Source organism: Oncorhynchus masou, chromosome 15 (genome assembly GCF_036934945.1).
Source record: "Oncorhynchus masou masou isolate Uvic2021 chromosome 15, UVic_Omas_1.1, whole genome shotgun sequence".
In the NCBI taxonomy this organism is placed as follows: Eukaryota; Metazoa; Chordata; class Actinopteri; order Salmoniformes; family Salmonidae; genus Oncorhynchus; species Oncorhynchus masou.
This window is the reverse complement of record NC_088226.1, coordinates 27,438,375-27,459,570: the sequence shown is the minus strand read 5'-3', so window position 1 is coordinate 27,459,570 and position 21,196 is coordinate 27,438,375. Positions and strand designations below refer to the sequence as shown.

The window sequence follows — 21,196 nt, the reverse complement described above, 5'->3', positions numbered from 1 at the left end:
AATTGTTTGTTTCAACATCTGTGTTTTTGCATCTTCATTAATTGATTCATTACTTGTATCTTACTCAAATACAAATAACATAATTTGGTTTATTAATCCAATCTGTTACTTGGACTTGTTGCACCCTTTACTGAAATGGTTGTTCCAGGAAGGTCCTATATATAGGGGCAGTACTCAGTGACAGCACTTCCTGAAACGGGAGGTAAAACATATATAACATAGTTTCACAAAATTAACATTCAATGTATCAAAATATATGTTCATTACAGTAATAAACATACGCATACAATATTAAATTAGGATAAAAACAAACATAATTTGGACATACTGAAACTATAAAAACGGACTCAAGTCAAACTCCTCGTTAAGGCCAAGAGGAGACAATATATTGAGCATGTGGATCCAGAAAGATTCCCTTTGAAGAAGTTTCCTCTCAATGTCCTCTCCCCTACGTGACACCTTGACCATTTCTATTCCAATGTATCTCAGAGAACTAATAGGATGTCCACCTTGTACAGAATGAGCAGCAACCAGATTTTTTGTCTCACCTGTCAGTATAGTGCTGCGGTGCTCACTGATCCGTGTCTTAAGGCTTCTACGGGTTTTACCTATGTAAGACAGACCATAAGGACATTTCAACATGTAAATAACATTGGTGGACATGCAGGTAATCAGGCCTTTGATCTGAAATCTTTGTCATGTGTGGGGGTGGATAAATGTAAGTGAAGCTGCATTGATACAAAAATAATTACTTTCACACTTCTTGAAGAAAACAAAATTGGTTTTGCAAAAACAACAACAAGAACAACAACAAACAACAAATGGGGAGCAATATACACAACAACAGAGCATAAAACATTGCACATTGCTGATGTCCATGGAGTCATAATGGGAAAATGACAATTGCTGTTTATGCTTACTCTGCGTTCATAACCGAGTGGGAGGTGGAAATTTACCAGTTGTGAAGTCATAAATACCAGTTGGATGCATTCACGTGCTTTTGAACTTGTTGGGAAACACAGATTCACTAATGGCCAACATCTGCTTAAACCGTGAATTAAAAGTACATCTATCAAGCTTGTAAACAAATTATAGTATTCAAAAACCATATTAATAGATAGTTTTATATAAATAATGCTTTGTTGTTGCATATAACTGTCGAAAATGCTGTTATCGAGGTAATTTCCTTAGGTGATGTCAGAGGTCAGCATGTGGAATAAGTGGGAGCTCAAGATGATGAAGAGTTTCCCACCAGTTCAAGTGGAATTTTCCCAGTCATATGTGGTAAAGTTCACTTCCCACTTGTTCAGGAATGCAGTATTTGTGTACAGTAGTAGATTATTCATGTTGCTAACGCCCTCGACTGGGACATTAGCCTAGATGTCACCTCATCTGAAACTAAAACCGAAATGACATTTTCTTCCACTGATGGCCAAGAATAACATTCTGAAAGCCATGCCCCTACTAAGTCACGCCTCCAGTCTTCTGATCTGACCAGGTGGATTGTAGCCAGGAATGGGCGCAAATTACAATTATGCCTCCAGTCTTCTGATCTGACCCTGTGGATCATAGCCAGGGTTGGGCATAAATTACTATTTCACTTACAAAATACAACTACAAAATACCCTAAAGACCAAATAATAATAAAAATAAAAATCTTACCTTTGGTGAATGCATTGACACTCTGGATAAGAACATCTGTTAAATTACCAAAATGTAAATGGATATGTGAAAACGAACAACTGCAAAGCACACTGGGTATTTTCATTGGCCTTGTTTCAGGGCAGGGCTCATTAGAGTAATACTCATTATTACATATACTGTACATTTTCATTTAGTTAATTTAGCAGGCGCTCTTATCACACCATAGCCCATTAGCATTTTGATACCAATGTAGAGTGAAAGGGGGGCACACAATTGTGAACAACTATAAAGAAATAGTATAGAAAAGCATTTTGTATTTTGAAAATACACATTACAGCTTTCAAAAGTATCTTGTTCCAAAATACACGACTGTTCTTCAGCCCAGTGTAATACAACATACAAAATACTCAGAAGTAATTCAAATACGTATTTCAAATCCATGTAACAAAAATACTTCCCACCTCTGGTCATAGATGAATAACCAAGCATCAACAACCCAACCTGACTCTGGCAATGGATTGTGAATGACCCAACTGCTGGCTCAAAATAACGTAACATGTGTTTTGTCCAATATTTACCCAAGTGTAATTGTTTTTAACCCAGCATTTATTTTGTCTATCACCCAACCATGCAGACACGTGTTAGAGGTAGCTGCCCTATTGAACCCAAACATTACTCCAGAATTTAGCATGCATTGGAGAGATGAAAGGAAAAGGCTAATGTCCTAAATTATGATGTATAGTGCTCTTTATTCTCTTGCAATGGGGACAATATCGAAATTATAATTTTGATTAAACACTCGATTCCAAGTGTAGGCTATTCAGCATTGTAAAAAAAACTGTCCATCAGAGATGCACTAGGCAGAATTTCACCATCAGATTCAGTTACAAATGCATGTTTATCTAAAAGATATAGACCAACGGATAAATCTTGATCTGCCAATGAGGTTTGAGTTTACAGGAGTGTATCCAACTAGTTTGTATGGCGTTGCTGTATTGGTTGTCAGTGGAGTGAAGGGCACCTCTGGATAGCGGATTCAGCACCATGGACCAAGCACCCAGCGGTTGGCTACCCCACACACAAGACCATCTCTTGCGCTACTATTGCAAGAGCGACATAGCAGAAGCAGCAGCATACAGCGCGGACCAATAGGATGGCTGCATATCAGTTTCACAGCCAACCCGAATATCTGCAGATGCCTGCATGAAAGCGTCGAGATTTATGCTGGTTTGCTGTAGTATACATTTGATCGTTTTCTTTTCTATGTTTACGTCTTCCTTTTATTCTTTCTCGACTTTCCCCACGGCGTGTTTGAGAGAGATACCCCCCTCTGTCTGCTTCGTCGCGTGGACTGAGATAACAGCCGTGCTATTGATTTTTGCTCTTCAATGGAATACATTTGTATTCTAATAGCGAGTGTTGGCAATACATTTCGCATCTGCTGTGTACCGGTATTACCCTCTATGAGAAAGAGAATATTCCATTATTCTTAGCTGAAGATTGAAACACCGCACATAGACACAACAAGTACCGGGAAACGTTCATTCCTAGAGCTTTCAGTTCCATAGTGCCTTGTATTGCTCCCCCCTCGACACCCCAGGACCGTGGACAGCGCGTGTGCTAGTGGCCGCAGCTCGGTGTGAAAAACAACTATTAGGCCTAACGGTTAATCACAATCATAACAAGATACTCAAGAATGTACTAAAAGTAAAGATTATACAGGCCGTGATTCTGTATGGATTATACCAGAAGACTCTACTGATTTGAAGGTAAGACATGGTGGCGTTATGAGCAGTTGTTATTCTGCAGCTTGTGTCACCATCATTATCAATTGATTTAATCAACATGCTATAAACAATACAGTATATTCGGTTTCATTATCATTGCACTGTATTTGTCTTTATTGGACACGATTAAGGAACCATTTTAAAATGACAGTGCCCGTTTTTTGCTTGCATTTTTTTGCTTGCATTTCTACATCTCCATGTCATGTGTTATAAATAAACAACATTTATCAATATTACAAATAAAAAATATGTAACATAAACAAATATAACATCTATATCCTTATCAAAGCTGTATTGTGTTAAAGGGGATGGTGTTTTCATTCAAGGCTTCCATTTTGAAGCTAAGATGGATGCTTGCGCACATTTCTTTATCATGCTTCCGTGGCCTCATCTCGCTCCTTATATAAAATTCATATTAACGATCTAATGTTTTGCCTGGTAAGATTAATTTGAATTTGCATTCGAAATTAGAGATATTTGGGCATAATCGATTTTATAAATGATATTAACATCACGATTGAAATTAAGATTTAACAAATCCTTATATCAAAATTGTATAGCGAATGCTGCGAGATTTGGCCGTTATGAATTAACTGTCTAAGAGGTGTTATATAGCCCAAGGTCTATTCATTTATCTGTGACTAACAAAAAAAAACATGCAACTATGAATCTCCTATAAACATAGGCTATTTAATAAACGTGATAATTATTCATAGCTTAATTAACACACATATAAGGAACTGATTCATTCATTCAAACCAAGCTGTAAAGGAATTTGATCATAAAATACTTTACCCCAGCATTTTCCAAGATCCACAGTAGTTGTTTTACTAACCATTGGAAATGCATTCAGAAATCAATGTACAGCTTATTTTCAATACAATTTTCACCCAAGTACCAAATGTTTACCATGCACAAAAAGCTGTAGCACACTACTTTGTAATGCACTTTCTTGTCTGTTTATTGACAGGTATCATTTATCTTCTCAGAGAACAAGAATCTTTGGTTTTTCCCGTTAGAAACACTTTTATCAGATCCCCCAGAGAAGAGAGCCAACTCTTCCTCCCCTCCATAACTCTCTCTCCCAGAGGAACCATGGGTACCGTACTGTCCCTCTCCCCCAGCTACCGGAAAGCAGCCCTGTTCGAAGATGGCCCGGCCACTGTGGGCCACTACACGGCAGTCCAGAACAGCAAAAACTCCAAGGACACCAAGAGCCTCAAGCGCCAGTCCCTCATCAGTGTGTTGCCATGGAAACGCATTGTGGCGGTATCGGCCAAACGGAAAGGTTCCAAAAAGCTCCCACCAGACGACGGGCAGAAGGTCAGCACTGAGCACACCATCACCAACAGCCAGAAGCTGAAGAAATCCCAGTCCTGCGCCAACTTGTCCTCTTTCACCACGCAGGAACCCACCATAGCTGCCACCATTCCCACCTCCAAGACCGTCTCCAACGTCGCTGCCACCGCTAAGAAGAACCCGTTGACTGGTTCCAAGGGGGGCCAGGCAACGAACGCGGGCACGCCCAAGCGGGTGATTGTCCAGGCCTCCACCAGCGAGCTAATGCGTAGCCTGGGTGAGTTCCTGTGCCGGCGCTGCTACCGGCTGAAGCGTCTGTCGCCTACCGACCCGGTGCTGTGGTTGCGAAGCGTGGACCGCTCCCTCCTTCTCCAGGGCTGGCAGGACCAGGGCTTCATCACCCCAGCCAACGTGGTCTTCCTCTACATGCTGTGCCGCGATGTGGTCTCCTCCGAGGTGGCCAGCGAGCAGGAGCTGCAAGCCTCTCTGCTCACCTGCCTCTACCTGTCCTACTCCTACATGGGCAACGAGATCTCCTACCCGCTCAAGCCCTTCCTGGTTGAGGCTGAGAAGGAGGCCTTCTGGGATCGCTGCCTGGAAATCATCAACCGCATGAGTGGCAAGATGCTGCAGATCAACTCCGACCCACACTACTTCACCCAGGTGTTTGCCGACCTCAAAAATGAGAGCAAGAAGGAGGAAGAGAAGACAAGGTTGTTGATTGGCCTCGACCGATAAGAGGAACCATGGGAGAATGGTAAAGGGAGGAACAGGGGAGAAGTGGGACGGGAGGGATGTGGATAGGGTCAGGGTGGCACGCACGACTACAGAAAAAACAGGACCGTTGTTTGGTATTCCCATCTTGAATTAGGAGGAAATTGGTTTAACTGGAGGCCCATAATGACCAATTAGGAGGCTCTGGTGTCATATATCATGTTAACAATATTTGGGCATTATAGTACTTACAGACAATCACACAGATACAATTACTGATAACCTTTATGTTGAGTGAACATTAAAACACTGCCTTCAGGACATTTAACAACACAGATGCAGCGTGGTCTGGGGCTGGACACATATTACATATTACTTCAATAGCAGCCAAACTTGACAAGATTACAATGATAGAAAATGATGACCCCTCATAATCCCAAAACAGGTAATCAAATGTCAATGACTTGAGTAAAAAGAAGAATGGCTGAGTAAAAGACAGATACATTTTGTGTCCAGATTCAGAGTCAAGAGAATCACTTTAGGAACTTCATAAGCTAAAGAGAGGATCCATGTGGATTCAACAAGCAATGTAGGGGAACAAGAAACATGAGGATTCCACTTACGCATGAGACCACGTCCCATGTCATCAGGACATCACGTCTTCACACGTCTTGATTTCGTAATGTCCTCCATTTTGGGGAGGCAGGGTAGCCTAGTGGTTAGAGTATTGGACTAGCAACCAAAAGGTTGCAAGTTCAAATCCCCAAGCTGACAAGGTACAAATCTGTCGTTCTACCCCTGAACAGGCAGTTAACCCACTGTTTCTAGGCAGTCATTGAAAATAAGAATTTGTTCTTAACTGACTTGCCTAGTAAAATTTAAAAAATGCAAATGCCCCCTACCTCACCACCAACAATAGCCCTGCCCAAGTCTTCCCCCACAACATTGCACTTCTTCCCACAACAAGCATGCCTGGTTTTATTTCACCATTTACAGATAACATTACCAAACCTCATCACCCACCAAAGTCCTGATTTGTGTTTTGGTATGGAGAGGAGGCTAGTCCTCGTCAAAGAAAGTGATATGGGATACCAGTAGAACATACTGCTGAGTTGATTGACTTCCATTGCACTGAAACAACACTAGTCGAGAACTAAAGGAGACTATTATTGTGGCACTTCATATGATGTGTCCACCTCCTTGGTTTCCATTGAGGTCAGAACAAAATGGATTCTCCATTCAGTCATCTCCCTTAATAAAGAGACTCTTTCCTCCCCACTGATGGTTATTTATGTAACGACTTGTGTTGACATGCATGTGTGCTTCTATGGGTTCCTAGCATGCTGCTTTGTGTTCGCACACCACGACAAAGTCCTAAATGACGCCTTATTTCCTATGTAATGGGCTGCTATGGCCAAAAGTAGTGCACTACATAGGGAATAGGATGCCATTTTAGACATACCCCACATGATTTTAGACAGAGCAGTATGCTGCAATGCTGCCCTTACCTTAAATAATTATGAAATCATGATTACTGATTAAGTCTTCATTTTGATGAAATCCCACCTCCTGCAAGGTTGTGCCATATCGTTCTGAAAATTATGATTTATAAAAACAACAAGGCAAGTCTTGGATCATCATGCAGAACAAGAAAGACTTCTTTGTGCAATCATCCTATACATTTCATTAGTTATTATTATATTATTGCGTATGTATGTTGGAGATGACAGAGCCAGTGACTTGTGTTCTACCAATGGCAATGTGTAACAAGAGAAATATGAATTATCTCTCCATTTCAGAATCTCCACTGACTTGGCTACGTAGCGTTCAATTGAAACTGCCATTGATATTACCAACAGTCTCAAACCTCATGAAAAATATGCATATGAAAATTAGATTGCAGAGCCTGCATACAAGTTCTTCGTGTATGATGTGTTTGGGAGGGATTGAACAGTAGATAGCTGATGTATACCTTTCAGATAAAATTGGAATTATAATTATCAAGACATTTTCTTTGCTGTTGAACCGAGTTGTGTGGTATGGGTTCAGTGCTTATTCTCATACAATACTGTACTTTACACTTCCATGTGCTTGAAATATTTACTGAAAAGAAAAGAAAATAATTCACAGAGGTTTTGCTGCATCTAAATAGATGCTAGTAAATGAAAATGTGAATATTGCTCACTTTTCACTGCTATTAATGTTTATTAGCTCCAACCACATCTGAATGTGTGTAATTATAATCTTTACAATTTCAGATAGTTACAGTAAATGGTAAAATATTGACATCTGGATATTTTGCGAACTCTATCAATAGGCCTTCCATGAAAATGCACATGTGTAAACTGGCCAATAATACTGATGAGTAGAAATGTAGTGGAAATGACAAGCAGTGAAACTTCTATACTTGGACTTATATATTGTGTAAAGCAACAGAGATAGTGACTGCCAGGTGGAGTTTCCACCATTTTGTTTTCATCTATTCAGTCCATTCAACTCAGCAAGGGCAAGTCGCAAAGAACAGAGGGAAGGAAACAAATGTTTGTAATGGAACACCCAGCCAGTTTGGAATGGGAAACTCAGCCTGTTTGGAATGGAACACAGCCTGGGACTCTATGGAACTTTATGGAGAGGGGTGAAGTTCACCTTGCATCCTCTTCTCTTTGACTAAGTCATAACTATGTGCCATATTTTCATTTGCAACACAAACAAGACAACACGTTTGTACAATACAAAGTTAATGGGGTTATGAAATGTTTTCCCCTTTTCATTTGTGAATCATATTGTGTGCAACTTTGTTGAACAAATCATGTCAAAATAGTGTTATTAGAGGGAAGATGAGGCAATCTGTGACTAATGTATGTGGATGTGTGACTATGTATGTGAGTGAGAAGAATTTGATCAACTGTTACATTTACTTTATATAAAAAATACATTTGCAAGTCTTTATTAAATGTTCTGTTTCATTGTGTCTGATCGTGTGAATGAATGTTGAACATTGAGGAAGTAAGACCTCCATTTTAGACAGTTAGGCTTGGTGGAATTTTCACTGTATTGGATACACCAATCCTGTCCAAGGGATCACACACTATACAACTATATTGCAGACAGGCCAAATACTTTCCACCTCCTAGCCATATAAAGCATTGTATAAACAATATGAGGGGAAACATCTTCCCTTCATCTGTAGGTCATGGAAGCCATCCCTGTAAAAAAATATAAACATAACTTCCCATGAGCCCGCACTACCCAGTCTAGCCACAACGAGACAGTAGAGAGTTGTGGTCCATCATCAGGAATGCTGAGCAACCTGCAGTTTGAAGATCTGAGAGGACAGATACTGTATCTAAGTACCGTCATTGAAATAGCTTCACCGTTCCATTTGATTGGCTGGGTGGAATGTTGGATAAGAGAGGATTTGGTAGCTGAATATGTCTGCCAAACTATAGCCATGTCTGCTGTGAGGCTGCCGAGGTAGCCTCCACTATCCATGGCAGGCTGACTTGAGATTGCAGTCGAACTGCGGAGAATCACAGATCGACCTTTCCTTCCATGTGATTAAGATTAGCAATTTTGCGCCTTGTCTCGCTCAAAGGGAACCCCCCTTAAAAACACTGGGTGCGCATTGTTAGAATCTAGATCCTAAACTGTGCTGGGTGTGTGGTATCTTGCAAAGGCGCTCCTTTCAGCACTTGCAGACATTAGTCAGGACCAGGGACAGCGGCCCTCACACTAACAAACATCTAATCTGCAGCGGGGTGGGCAACTGCAGTGCGGAATGGTCTTTTCTGAAGTGGTGGAGGGGTTAGGATGAGCTGTCCACGGTTGGTGGTGCTGAAGGAGCAGCTAGCTGTTTGTTCGTGTGAGGGCCGCTGTCCCTGGTCCTGACTAATGTAGAGGCGCTGTCTGCAGTGCTGAAAGGACCTTCGCAAGATACCACACACCCAGCACAGTTTAGGATCTAGATTCTAGCTGCTTATTCACAATTGCAGATCACAATGTTAATCTATAAACTCCAATAGCTATATTGTGTGCGTAATTGGTTAGCCCATATTATTTACTGGTAAACTAGGCTACATACAATGTGGCGTTTAGCTTGGTTTAATAACAAAATAATTGTATTGCGAATACTCAACATTAAACAGAGAATAGGCTACATGGATAAGAGTGTGTGAGAGTGGGAGGGGGACACACATGGAATCAGGAGGGAGGTCATTCCATAAGATTGCCAGCCTATCCATCAATCGTGCAACGTGAGGAACGTTCATTGCACGAGATCATTGACGAGGAAGAAGAACGTTCATCGAGGGCTTCCTCTGAATTCGGCCAATCAAAACTGAATGCGTTGTACTCGTCAGTCTTGCAGTGTGTGTAGCGTTGGTTCCTCCTGCGTAGCTAGATAGGTAGGATACAGTCCTACTGGCAGTGCTTCCGACTGCCGTATGAATTACCATTCAGAGCTGCACCTCTGAACATCACCAAACGCGAATATGGCGGCCCGGGTAAGATATTTTCTCGTTTGTTCAATATCTCCTTGTCAAAATAAAACATTTATTTCATTGTAAAATAGGGTACAATGCCGAGTGCGACGTATGGTTTACAGGCAAAAATTTAGCTGCAGCAACATGGTATCTGAATGTCAAATACGACGTCGGCTCAGCTATTTCGATGCAGAATGTTTTTTATGCCCTGGCATTCAGTTTGATAGGCTCCCGTAAAATCTGTTTTTTTTTTTACGGTCGCAGAAACAATTTATCTGTCTTGTATAATCAGCCTACAGTCAGAGCTAGGGAGCTATCGGCCTCTACAGCTAGCCACTGCATTAGCTGAGTGAATCGGTTAAAACTAATCCTGGATTTTACATGCCCTTTAGCCGACAGAATGCTTAAAAGGGCAATTTAAACCTTTTATAGGATATCTGTGCAAAAAGTGCTTGTAATAATTTTGTGAAAAGCATATCACAGCAGCGCACACATGCGTCCTTGTCCATAGCACGACCTCGACATCGCAGGTGTCTTTTTATTAGGCTATATAGCATATGGCAGTTTTGGGAGTCCAGAATATAATCTGTGCTTTCTTGTATTGGAAAGCTATTTTTGCGCTATCTAGAACATGGTTGAGCAACCCCCTTTTTTATGCCCATGGATCAATTTCCAAATCCAAATACTTTTTGGGGAACTCAGTCAGGGTCAATTTACTGTTGAGAGTTAGAATGGTAGAACAAACAATTGCAGGAAATTAACTCTAAAACTTAAAAGGACCCCAAAAAAATTCCTCAATGTTGTCCAGCAACAACCTAAAGCAGGGGTAAGCAACTCTGTTCCTGGAGTGCTACAGGTATATATGCTATGCTCAACTTGAACAAACACCTTTCTGCTGCATTATGTAGGTTAGCTATGCCCTGCCTGGCCTGCTGATAGAGACTGGTGCCACTGTGCTGCCAAATTGCTATTGGAAATACGTATATCTCTGGATTATAATCACAGGAAGGAGCACCATTTAGAGCTGGTCAACTGTCAAGTTATGCAACGCACTTTGGCATGTAGGCCCATCACTAATGCTGATTGAAGCTCTTCTCCTGTCTCTCCTAGTTTTAAACCATTAAATGTTATGGAGATCTAAACTTGCCCATTGAATTGACATAGTTCCAGGTAAAATTGTAATATAGGTGGGGCAAAATAGCATGAGATTTGCAAATCAAAGCCTATTCCATTGGTTGATGTTGTTGCACGCCTGCATTATTCAAACTTGTATCAGAAGACACTACTGGCAATACCCCTCTGTGGTTTGAGAATAAGGACTGAAAACTGAAACTGAAAACTGAAACAAGGATCACCTTTCCATTCTCAATGGATTCTTTGTTGTAAGATAGGCCTATCTACAACAAGACAGCTTTGATTTGTCAGCAGGGTTTGCATCCAGCCAGGGCACCGTGGGCACACAGACACGACCAGAGGTGCAATTTGTGAAATTCTGACTAGAGCTGTTGTGTTCTTTTTAAACATCTCCACCAGAGGTGTCTATCACAAATTTCCGGTCCCTATGCACTGCTAAATTATATGACAAGGCATTTTTGGATTAACCAAATATTTCCCCCTATAGTGGCCCCAATGGAATTACAAGACAGTATAGAATATGCTATCTTTAACTATGAAAATAACCAAAATGTCATTCTTTCTACTCCTTCTTGCCATTAAATGTCAAGGCAATGATTAGCTTTTGTACATAAGTGTACTGGATTCAGCAGTTCGTTTCAGGCAATAGACTTGTTTATTTGTTATAATTTCAGTCGACAGACTTGTTTATTTGTTATCATTTCAGTCGACGTACTTGCATTACAGGCATTGAGATGCTTTGAAATCTATGCCTGAGTGAGAGGGAGAATGTGCATCTCTGTACCGAGCCAATGCATCTGATGATACATTTTTAGTCATTTATTTTTTAAATACATTTTTATTTCACCTTTAGGCTAGTTGAGAACAAGTTCTCATTTACAACTGCGACCTGGCCAAGATAAAGCATAGCAGTGTGAACAGACAACAACACAGAGTTACACATGGATTAAACAATAAACAAGTCAATAACACAGTAGAAAAAAAAGAAGAAAAAAAGAGTCTACATACATTGTGTGCAAAAGGCATGAGGAGGTAGGCGAATAATTACAATTTAGCAGATTAACACTGGAGTGATAAATGATCAGATGGTCATGTGCAGGTAGAGATACCGGTGTGCAAAAGAGCAGAAAAGTAAATAAATAAAAACAGTATGGGGATTTTTTTTTTTTTTTACCAGGCAAGTCAGTTAAGAACAAAAGCATATTTTCAATGACAGCCTAGGAACAGTGGGTTAACTGCCTGTTCAGGGGCAGAACGACAGATTCGTACCTTGTCAGCTCAGGGGTTTGAACTTGCAACCTTTTGGTTACTAGTCCAAAGCTCTAACCACTAGGCTACCCTGCTGCCCCGGGAGGAGGTCTATTTACCGATGGACTATGTACAGCTGCAGCGATCGGTTCGCTGCTCAGATAGCAGATGTTTAAAGTTGGTGAGGGAGATAAAAGTCTCCAACTTCAACGATTTTTGCAATTCGTTCCAGTCACAGGCAGCCGAGAAATGGAAGGAAAGGCGACCAAATGAGGTGTTGGCTTTAGGGATGATCAGTGAGATACACCTGCTGGAGTGCGTGCTGGGTGTTGCCATCGTGACCAGTGAATTGAGATAAGGCGGAGCTTTACCTAGCATGGACTTGTAGATGACCTGGAGCCAGTGGGTCTGGCGACAAATATGTAGCAAGAGCCAGCCAATTAGAGCATACAGGTTGCAGTGGTGGGTGGTATAAGGTGCTTTAGTAACAAAACGGATGGCACTGTGATAAACTGCATCCAGTTTGCTGAGTAGAGTATTGGAAGCTATTTTGTAGACATCACCGAAGTCGAGGATCTGTAGGATAGTCAGTTTTACTAGGGTAAGTTTGGCGGCGTGAGTGTAGGTTTTGTTTGTGAAATAGAAATCTGATTCTAGATTTGATTTTGGATTGGAGATGTTTGATATGACTCTGGAAAGAGAGTTTACAGTCTAGCCAGACACCAAGGTACTTATAGATGTCCACATATTCTAGGTCGGAACCATCCAGGGTGGTGATGCAAGTCGGATGCAAGTCGGGCGTGCGCGTGCAGGCAGCGAACAGTTGAAAAGCATGCATTTGGTTTTACTAGCGTTTAAGAGCAGCTCGCATTGAAGCTCGTTTGGAGGTTAGATAGCACAGTGTCCAAGGAAGGGCAAGAAGTATACAGAATGGTGTCGTCTGCGTAGAGGTAGATCAGGGAATCGCCCGCAGCAAGAGCAACATCATTGATATATACAGAGAAAAGAGTCGGCCTGAGAATTGAACCCTGTGGCCTATCTACAATAGAGACTGCCAGAGGACCGGACAACATGCTCTCCGATTTGACACACTGAACTCTGTCTGAAAAGTAGTTGGTGAACCAGGCAAGGCAGTCATTAGAAAAACCGAGGCTACTGAGTCTGCCAATAAGAATATGGTGATTGACAGAGTCGAAAGCCTTGGCCAGGTCGATGAAGACGGCTGCACAGTACTGTCTTTTATCGATGGCGGTTATTATATCGTTTAGCACCTTGAGCGTGGTTGAGGTGCACCCGTGACCGGCTCGGAAACCAGATTGCACAGCGGAGAAGGTACGGTGGGATTCGAGATGGTCATTGATCTGTTTGTTGACTTGGCTTTCGAAGACCTTAGATAGGCAGGGCAGGATGGATGTAGGTCTGTAACAGTTTGGGTCCAGGGTGTCTCCCCCTTTGAAGAGGGGGAGCTTTCCAGTCCTTGGGGATCTCAGACGATATGAAAGAGAGGTTGAACAGGCTGGTAATAGGGGTTGCGACAATGGCGGCGGATAGTTTCAGAAATAGAGGGTCCAGATTGTCAAGCCCGGCTGATTTGTACGGGTCCAGGTTTTGCAGGTCTTTCAGAACATCTGCTATCTGGATTTGGGTAAAGGAGAAGCTGGGGAGGCTTGGGCGAGTAGCTGCAGGGGGGCGGAGCTGTTGGCCAAGGTTGGAGTAGCCAGGAAGAAGGCAAGGCCAGCCGTTGAGAAATGGTTGTTGAAGTTTTCAATTATCATGGATTTATGACCGTGTTACCTAGCCTCAGTGCAATGGGCAGCTGGGAGGAGGTGCTCTTGTTCTCCATGGACTTTACAGTGTCCCAGAACTTTTTGGAGTTAGAGCTACAGGATGCAAATTTCTGCTTGAAAAAGCTAGCCTTTGCTTTCCTGACTGACTGCGTGTATTGGTTCTTGACTTCCCTGAACAGTTGCATATCACAGTGACTATTCAATGCTATTGCAGTCCGCCACAGGATGTTTTTGTGCTGGTCGGGGGCAGTCAGGTCTGGAGTGAACCAGGGTCTATATCTGTTCTTTGTTCTGCATTTTTTGAACGGAGCATGCTTATCTAAGATGGTGAGGAAGTTACCTTTAAATAATGACCAGGCATCCTCAACTGACGGGAGGAGGTCAATATCCTTCCAGGATACCCGGGCCAGGTTGATTAGAAAGGCCTGCTCGCAGAAGAGTTTTAGGGAGCGTTTGACAGTGATTAGGGGTGGTCGTTTGACTGCGGACCCATAGCGGATACAGGCAATGAGGCAGTGATCGCTGCGATCCTGATTGAAGACAGCGCAGGTGTATTTGGAGGGCCAGTTGGTCAGGATAACGTCTATGACAGTGCCCTTGTTTACAGATTTAGGGTTGTACCTGCTGGTTCCTTGATGATTTGTGTGAGATTGAGGGCATCTAGCTTAGATTGTAGGACTGCCGGGGTGTTAAGCATATCCCAGTTTAGGTCACCTAACAGAACAAACTCTGAAGCTAGATGGGGGGCGATCAATTCACAAATGGTGTCCAGGGCACAGCTGGGAGCTGAGGGGGGTCGGTAGCAGGCGGCAACAGTGAGAGACTTATTTCTGGAGAGATACATTTTTAAAATTAGAAGTTCAAACTGTTTGGGTATGGACCTGGAATGTATGACATTACTTTGCAGGCTATCTCTGCAGTAGACTGCAACTCCTCCCCCTTTGGCAGTTCTATCTTGATGGAAAATGTTATAGTTGGGTATGGAAATCTCAGAATTTTTGGTGGCCTTCCTAAGCCAGGATTCAGACACAGCAAGGACATCAGGGTTGGCAGAGTGTGCTAAAGCAGTGAGTAAAACAAACTTAGCGAGGAGGCTTCTGATGTTGACATGCATGAAACCAAGGCTTTTTCGATCACAGAAGTCAACAAATGAGGGTGCCTGGGGACATGCAGGGTCTGGGTTTACCTCCACATCACCCGCGGAACAGGGGAGGAGTAGGATGAGGGTGCGGTTAAAGGCTATCAAAACTGGTCGCCTAGAGCGTTGGGGACAAAGAATATTCAGGGCATAATGCGCAGACAGGGGTATGGTGGGGTGTGGGTACAGCGGAGGTAAGCCCAGGCACTGGGTGATGATAAGATAGGTTGTATCTCTGGACATGCTGGTTGTAATGGGTGAGGTCACTGCATGTGTGGGAGGTGGGACAAAGGAGCTATCAAAGGTATGAAGAGTGGAAACTAAAACTATAATAACTAACCTGAACAACAGTATACAAGACATATTGACATTTGAGAGAGACATACAGCGAGGCATAAAGTAATCGCAGGTATTGATTGGGAGAGCTAGCTAAAACAACAGGTGAGACAACAACAGCTAATCAGCTAACACAACAACAGCAGGTAATATGGCGATGACTAGGCAGAGAGGGTCGGATTAACTACACACAGAGCCTGAGTTTGCGGCTGGGGCCGACATATCAAAAATATATATAAACAGAATGGAGTACCGTGATTAATGGACAGTCCAGCAGGCATCAGCTATGTAGCCAAGTAATCATAGTGTCCAGGGGGCAACAGTAGATGGAACAGGGAAGCCACCACTACGCTAGCGACACAGCGTTTAAAGTTAGTAGCCCTGGGCTAGTAGGAGTGTCTGCTCCGACGGAGGCCGGATGAAGGCACAGCAGATGGAGTATTTGTCAGCAAATACTCGAAAGAGGTATTGTGGAATTTAGTTTGCTAGCCGGGAGATGTGCCTGGCTCATGGCTAACTTGTGCTAGCTTCGTGGCAGTGGCGTAAGCCACTATATCCAATCGGTAGCAGCGGTGATCCGGTGCCAAGGTCCAGAGTTTACAGCAAGGATCCGGTGGAGTATTGGGCTCTAGCCGTGTATGAGTGGGGTTCGGGTGAACAGCTGAGTAGGCCGGGAGGTGGGCCTCAGGGATAGCTTCGGTACTGGGTACCACGGTGAGGGCAAGATGAGTGTGAGCTAGCTAGCTGCAAGCTGTGAGCTAGCTAGCTGCATGCTAGCTGTGAAGATCAGAAATAGTGGTTCAGGGATTACGGCAGGAATCCGGTGTTGTTGTGGAGAGACAGTCCGATACTGGTACACTAGCGAGTATTATCCAGGCTAAAAGCAGGGCTGGTATCTGTGCAGAAGGTAAAAGCCGTTAGCAATGGCTAACAATGACTAAATAATTGTTGCTAATTAGCTGGTTAGCTTCTGGAGGTTCTTGTACAGTGCCTTGCGAAAGTATTCGGCCCCCTTGAACTTTGCAACCTTTTGCCACATTTCAGGCTTCAAACATAAAGATATAAAACTGTATTTTTTTGTGAAGAATCAACAACAAGTGGGACACAATCATGAAGTGGAACGACATTTATTGGATATTTCAAACTGTTTAACAAATCAAAAACTGAAAAATTGGGAGTGCAAAATTATTCAGCCCCTTTACTTTCAGTGCAGCAAACTCTCTCCAGAAGTTCAGTGAGGATCTCTGAATGATCCAATGTTGACCTAAATGACTAATGATGATAAATACAAAAGCGCAGAGAGCATCATGAAGAACAAGGAACACACCAGGCAGGTCCGAGATACTGTTGTGAAGAAGTTTAAAGCCTGATTTGGATACAAAAAGATTTCCCAAGCTTTAAACATCCCAAGGAGCACTGTGCAAGCGATAATATTGAAATGGAAGGAGTATCAGACCACTGCAAATCTACCAAGACCTGGCCGTCCCTCTAAACTTTCAGCTCATACAAGGAGAAGACTGATCAGAGATGCAGCTAAGAGGCCCATGATCACTCTGGATGAACTGCAGAGATCTACAGCTGAGGTGGGAGATTCTGTCCATAGGACAACAATCAGTCGTATATTGCACAAATCTGGCCTTTATGGAAGAGTGGCAAGAAGAAATCCATTTCTTAAAGATATCCATAAAAAGTGTTGTTTAAAGTTTGCCACAAGCCACCTGGGAGACACACCAAACATTTGGAAGAAGGTGCTCTGGTCAGATGAAACCAAAATTGAACTTTTTGGCAACAATGCAAAACGTTATGTTTGGCTTAAAAGCAACACAGCTCATCACCCTGAACACACCATCCCCACTGTCAAACATGGTGGTGGCTGCATCATGGTTTGGGCCTGCTTTTCTTTAGCAGGGACAGGGAAGATGGTTAAAATTGATGGGAAGATGGATGGAGCCAAATACAGGACCATTCTGGAAGAAAACCTGATGGACTCTGCAAACAACGTGAGACTGGGACGGAGATTTGTCTTCCAACAAGACAATGATCCAAAACATAAAGCAAAATCTACAATGGAATGGTTCAAAAATAAACATATCCAGGTGTTGTTAGAATGGCCAAGTCAAGTCCAGACCTGAATCCAATCGAGAATCTGTGGAAAGAACTGAAAACTGCTGTTCACAAATGCTCTCCATCCAACCTCACTGAGCTCGAGCTGTTTTGCAAGGAGGAATGGGAAAAAAATTCAGTCTCTCGATGTGCAAAACTGATAGAGACATACTCCAAGCGACTTACAGCTGTATTCGCAGCAAAAGGTGACGCTACAAAGTATTAACTTAAGGGGGCTGAATAATTTTGCACGCCCAATTTTTCAGTTTTTGATTTGTTAAAAAAGTTTGAAATATCCAATAAATGTCGTTCCACTTCATGATTGCGTCCCACTTGTTGTTGATTCTTCACAAAAAAATACAGTTTTATATCTTTATGTTTGAAGCCTGAAATGTGGCAAAATGTGGCAAAGTTCAAGGGGGCCGAATACTTTCGCAAGGCACTGTATGTGTTCTAAAATGTAAAATAATAGCGATTCTGTATCACATTGGGTGAGGCAGGTTACCGGAATGTATAATCAAATTAAAAATCGAAAAGATATTGAAAATAAATTGAAATATATATACAAAAAATACAAAAGTACACGAGAGGACAAACAAACACGTCTTCACTGCTACGCCATTCACAAGGTGTGTCCACTGGCATTGGTCTCCCTTCTTCTCTCGCCCTTGCAGAGTGCACTGCATATTGTTGCTGGGCCTAGAGTGTCAGAGCTGCTGAGAGGGACATAGATGGTATCACAGACTGACAGCACACAGTGGACATTTTACAACAGAGGGAAATAGCCTACATGAATACCCCTTACTAAATTCCCTTACTACGAGGAAAACACAGGAAAGTACGCAGATTCACTATGAACAGTCGACCTAGAGAACTCTCATGAGGACCGCCATAAGAATGGAAGACCCAGAGTTACCTCTGCTGCAGAGGATAAGTTCATTAGAGTTATCCGCCTCAGAAATTGCAGCCCAAATAAATGCTTCACAGAGTTAGAGTAACATACACACCTCAGCATCACGGTTCAGAAGAGATTACATGAATCAGGACTTCATGGTCGAATTGCTGCAAAGAAACCACTAATAAAGGACACCAATAATAAGCAGAGACTTACTTGGGCCAAGAAACACTAGCAATGGACATTAGACCGGTGGAAATCTGTCATCAGACCGTCGGATGAGTCCAAATTTGAGATTTTTGGTGACAACCGGCGTGTCTTTGTGAGACGCAGAGTAAGCGAATGGACGATCTCTGCATGTGTGGTTCCCACCGTGAAGCACGGAGGAGGAGGTATGATGGCGTGGGGGTGCTTTGCTGGTGACACTGTCAGAGATTTATTTAGAATTCAAAGCACACTTAATCCGCATGGCTAACCCAGCATTCTGCAGCGATCCCATCTGGTTTGCGCTTAGTGGGACTATCACATGTTTTTCAACAGGACAATGACCCAACACACCTCCAGGCTGTGTAAGGGATATTTGACCAAGAAAGAGAGTGATGGAGTGCTGCATCAGATGACCTGGCCTCCATAATCCCCCAACCTCAACCCAAATGAGATGGTTTGGGAAGAGTTGGACCTCAGAGTGAAGGAAAAGCAGCCATCAAGTGCTCAGTATATGTGGGAACTCCTTCAAGACTGTTTGAAAAGCGTTCCTCATGAAGCAGGTTGAGAGAATGCTGAGTGTGCAAAGCTGTCAAAGGCAAAGGGTGGCTACTTTGAAGAATCTAAAATCTATTTTGATTTGTTTAACACATTTCTGCTTACTACATCATACCATATGTATTATGTAGTTTTGATGTCTTCACTATCATTCTACAATGTAGAACATAGTAAAAAAGAATACCCCCTGAATAGGTGGTGTGTCCAAACCTTTGACTGGTACTGTATGTGTGGTCATCTATAGTATTTTAATTGGAGAGTTAACATATTATGTTCCGTTTTTGTAATGTACAACTTGTAAATAAACAAACACAACAGCGCAGCGGAAAGATTACTCAACAAAATCTGTGTTCTGTGCAAGATGTGATAGAATGGGGAGGTTTTCAACATGACAAGAGTCAGGATTTAAGATTGTTGGAGGAGTGTGACAGGATACGAGAAAATTACCGATTGAACTAGATAGCATTCTCCCTCCTGTGAATCTCTACACATCCTCTACAACCGATAACCACCCCAAACTATGACTCCCACAAACTGCAACTAAACTATTAGCAGTGAACTAAATGACCTCACACAACCACTTTCTGTCCATAACTGTCCCTGCCTCCAACAGTGCATACAGGTCTTTATAAGGATGTCATAATAATGTCATAACTGCACTGGTAGTATGGACTGCATTATTAGAACTTGACAGAGGAGACTGGTGGGCAGAGATATAGGAGGACGAGCTCATTGTAATGGTTGAAATGGAATTAATTGAAAGGTATCAAACACAGGGTTTCCATTCATACCGTTCCATTTATTCCATTCCAGCCACCACTGGACCAGAACACTTATAGCCAGACCCAGACTAAAGTGTATTGAGACTGTGATGAAGCGCTGAGCCAAGACTTCATTTTTTGGATATTAAACAACTAATTGACCGACGTCAGTCCAATTACTTGAATACCATTTAGTTCGGTCCAGCACACCATTTCTCTAGAGAGAAGTCAAATAATTCACCAGAGAAAGGGCTGAAGGGAGTTGTAGTTTTCATTAACCTTTTACTGCAGTGGGCGAAATCAGGGTAACACAGAACACTTTCTTGGTAGTCTTAAATAAATCTACTCTAAAACAAAAGTATACACCTCACAAACATGGTTTGCACCTGTACCATGTCAGATATAAAGTTGAAATGTATTAAATTTTGTGTTTGTATCCCAATATTACACTTTATATACAGTACATCACAGAATACTGACTTATAGCAAAACTGTTTGACAAAGAAACACTGGATTTTCAGCAGGTATAAAAAATGTAAGTTCATTAATTATGAAAAATAGGTAATTTCATTGCAGGAAAGGGATATGCAAATATTCAACCTAGTTCAGAGCAGAAACCTGGTAATTAACAACAATGATCATAATCAATTGCGCCTGTTCTGTCCGGCTTGGACAAAACCGTAATGTATCATGGGTAAATTGTGACTGACTGATCTACAAATAATAAAAAGTAGTTATTTTTGATGCAAGGTCTTTTGTAGATCAGTCAGTCGGCAGTCACCTGCAATGTTGTACAAGCCAAAGGAAACACTTTTAAGCCTAGTTTTGCTATCCACTATACGGATAGCAAAACTAGCTTCACCCTCATATCGGTGCTAGCAAGCAGGCAAGGTAGGTATCAACAGCCAATCTGGGCTGGAAACTATAGTGAGCCTTGATTGGTCAACAGCAACGAGTACGCAAAAAAAGTTCAGCTTTTCCCAACTTTGGTCCCGCCCTGTTTATGCTCCCTCGCCATGCTTGTATCACACAACGGTTCCTGCCCACTTGGCTTCCCTACATTGAAAATGAACGGGGTTTCGTTGTTTCAACGCCCACAACGTGCTG

General features: G+C 42.3%; 2 protein-coding genes across 4 annotated transcripts in view; both read left to right on the top strand.

Moving 5' to 3' along the window:
- Window positions 1-2,766: 2,766 nt before the first annotated feature.
- On the top strand, window positions 2,767-5,537 carry LOC135556066 (cyclin-dependent kinase 5 activator 1-like). The gene is made up of 2 exons (XM_064988956.1): window positions 2,767-3,413; window positions 4,402-5,537. The coding sequence occupies exon 2, from the start codon at window positions 4,527-4,529 to the stop codon at window positions 5,466-5,468; it is 942 nt and encodes a 313-aa protein (XP_064845028.1). The 5' UTR covers window positions 2,767-3,413; window positions 4,402-4,526; the 3' UTR covers window positions 5,469-5,537.
- A 4,145-nt stretch (window positions 5,538-9,682) lies between these two features.
- Window positions 9,683-21,196, top strand: part of LOC135556065 (vesicle-fusing ATPase-like) — a 44,612-nt gene continuing 33,098 nt past the window's right edge. The window contains exon 1 of one of the 3 annotated variants that reach the window (XM_064988954.1): window positions 9,683-9,946. In XM_064988954.1, the coding sequence (XP_064845026.1) occupies window positions 9,935-9,946 (12 nt within the window). In that variant the 5' untranslated portion in view covers window positions 9,683-9,934. The remainder of the gene's footprint in view (window positions 9,947-21,196) is intronic. The other 2 variants (XM_064988953.1, XM_064988955.1) reach the window with 2 other exon arrangements.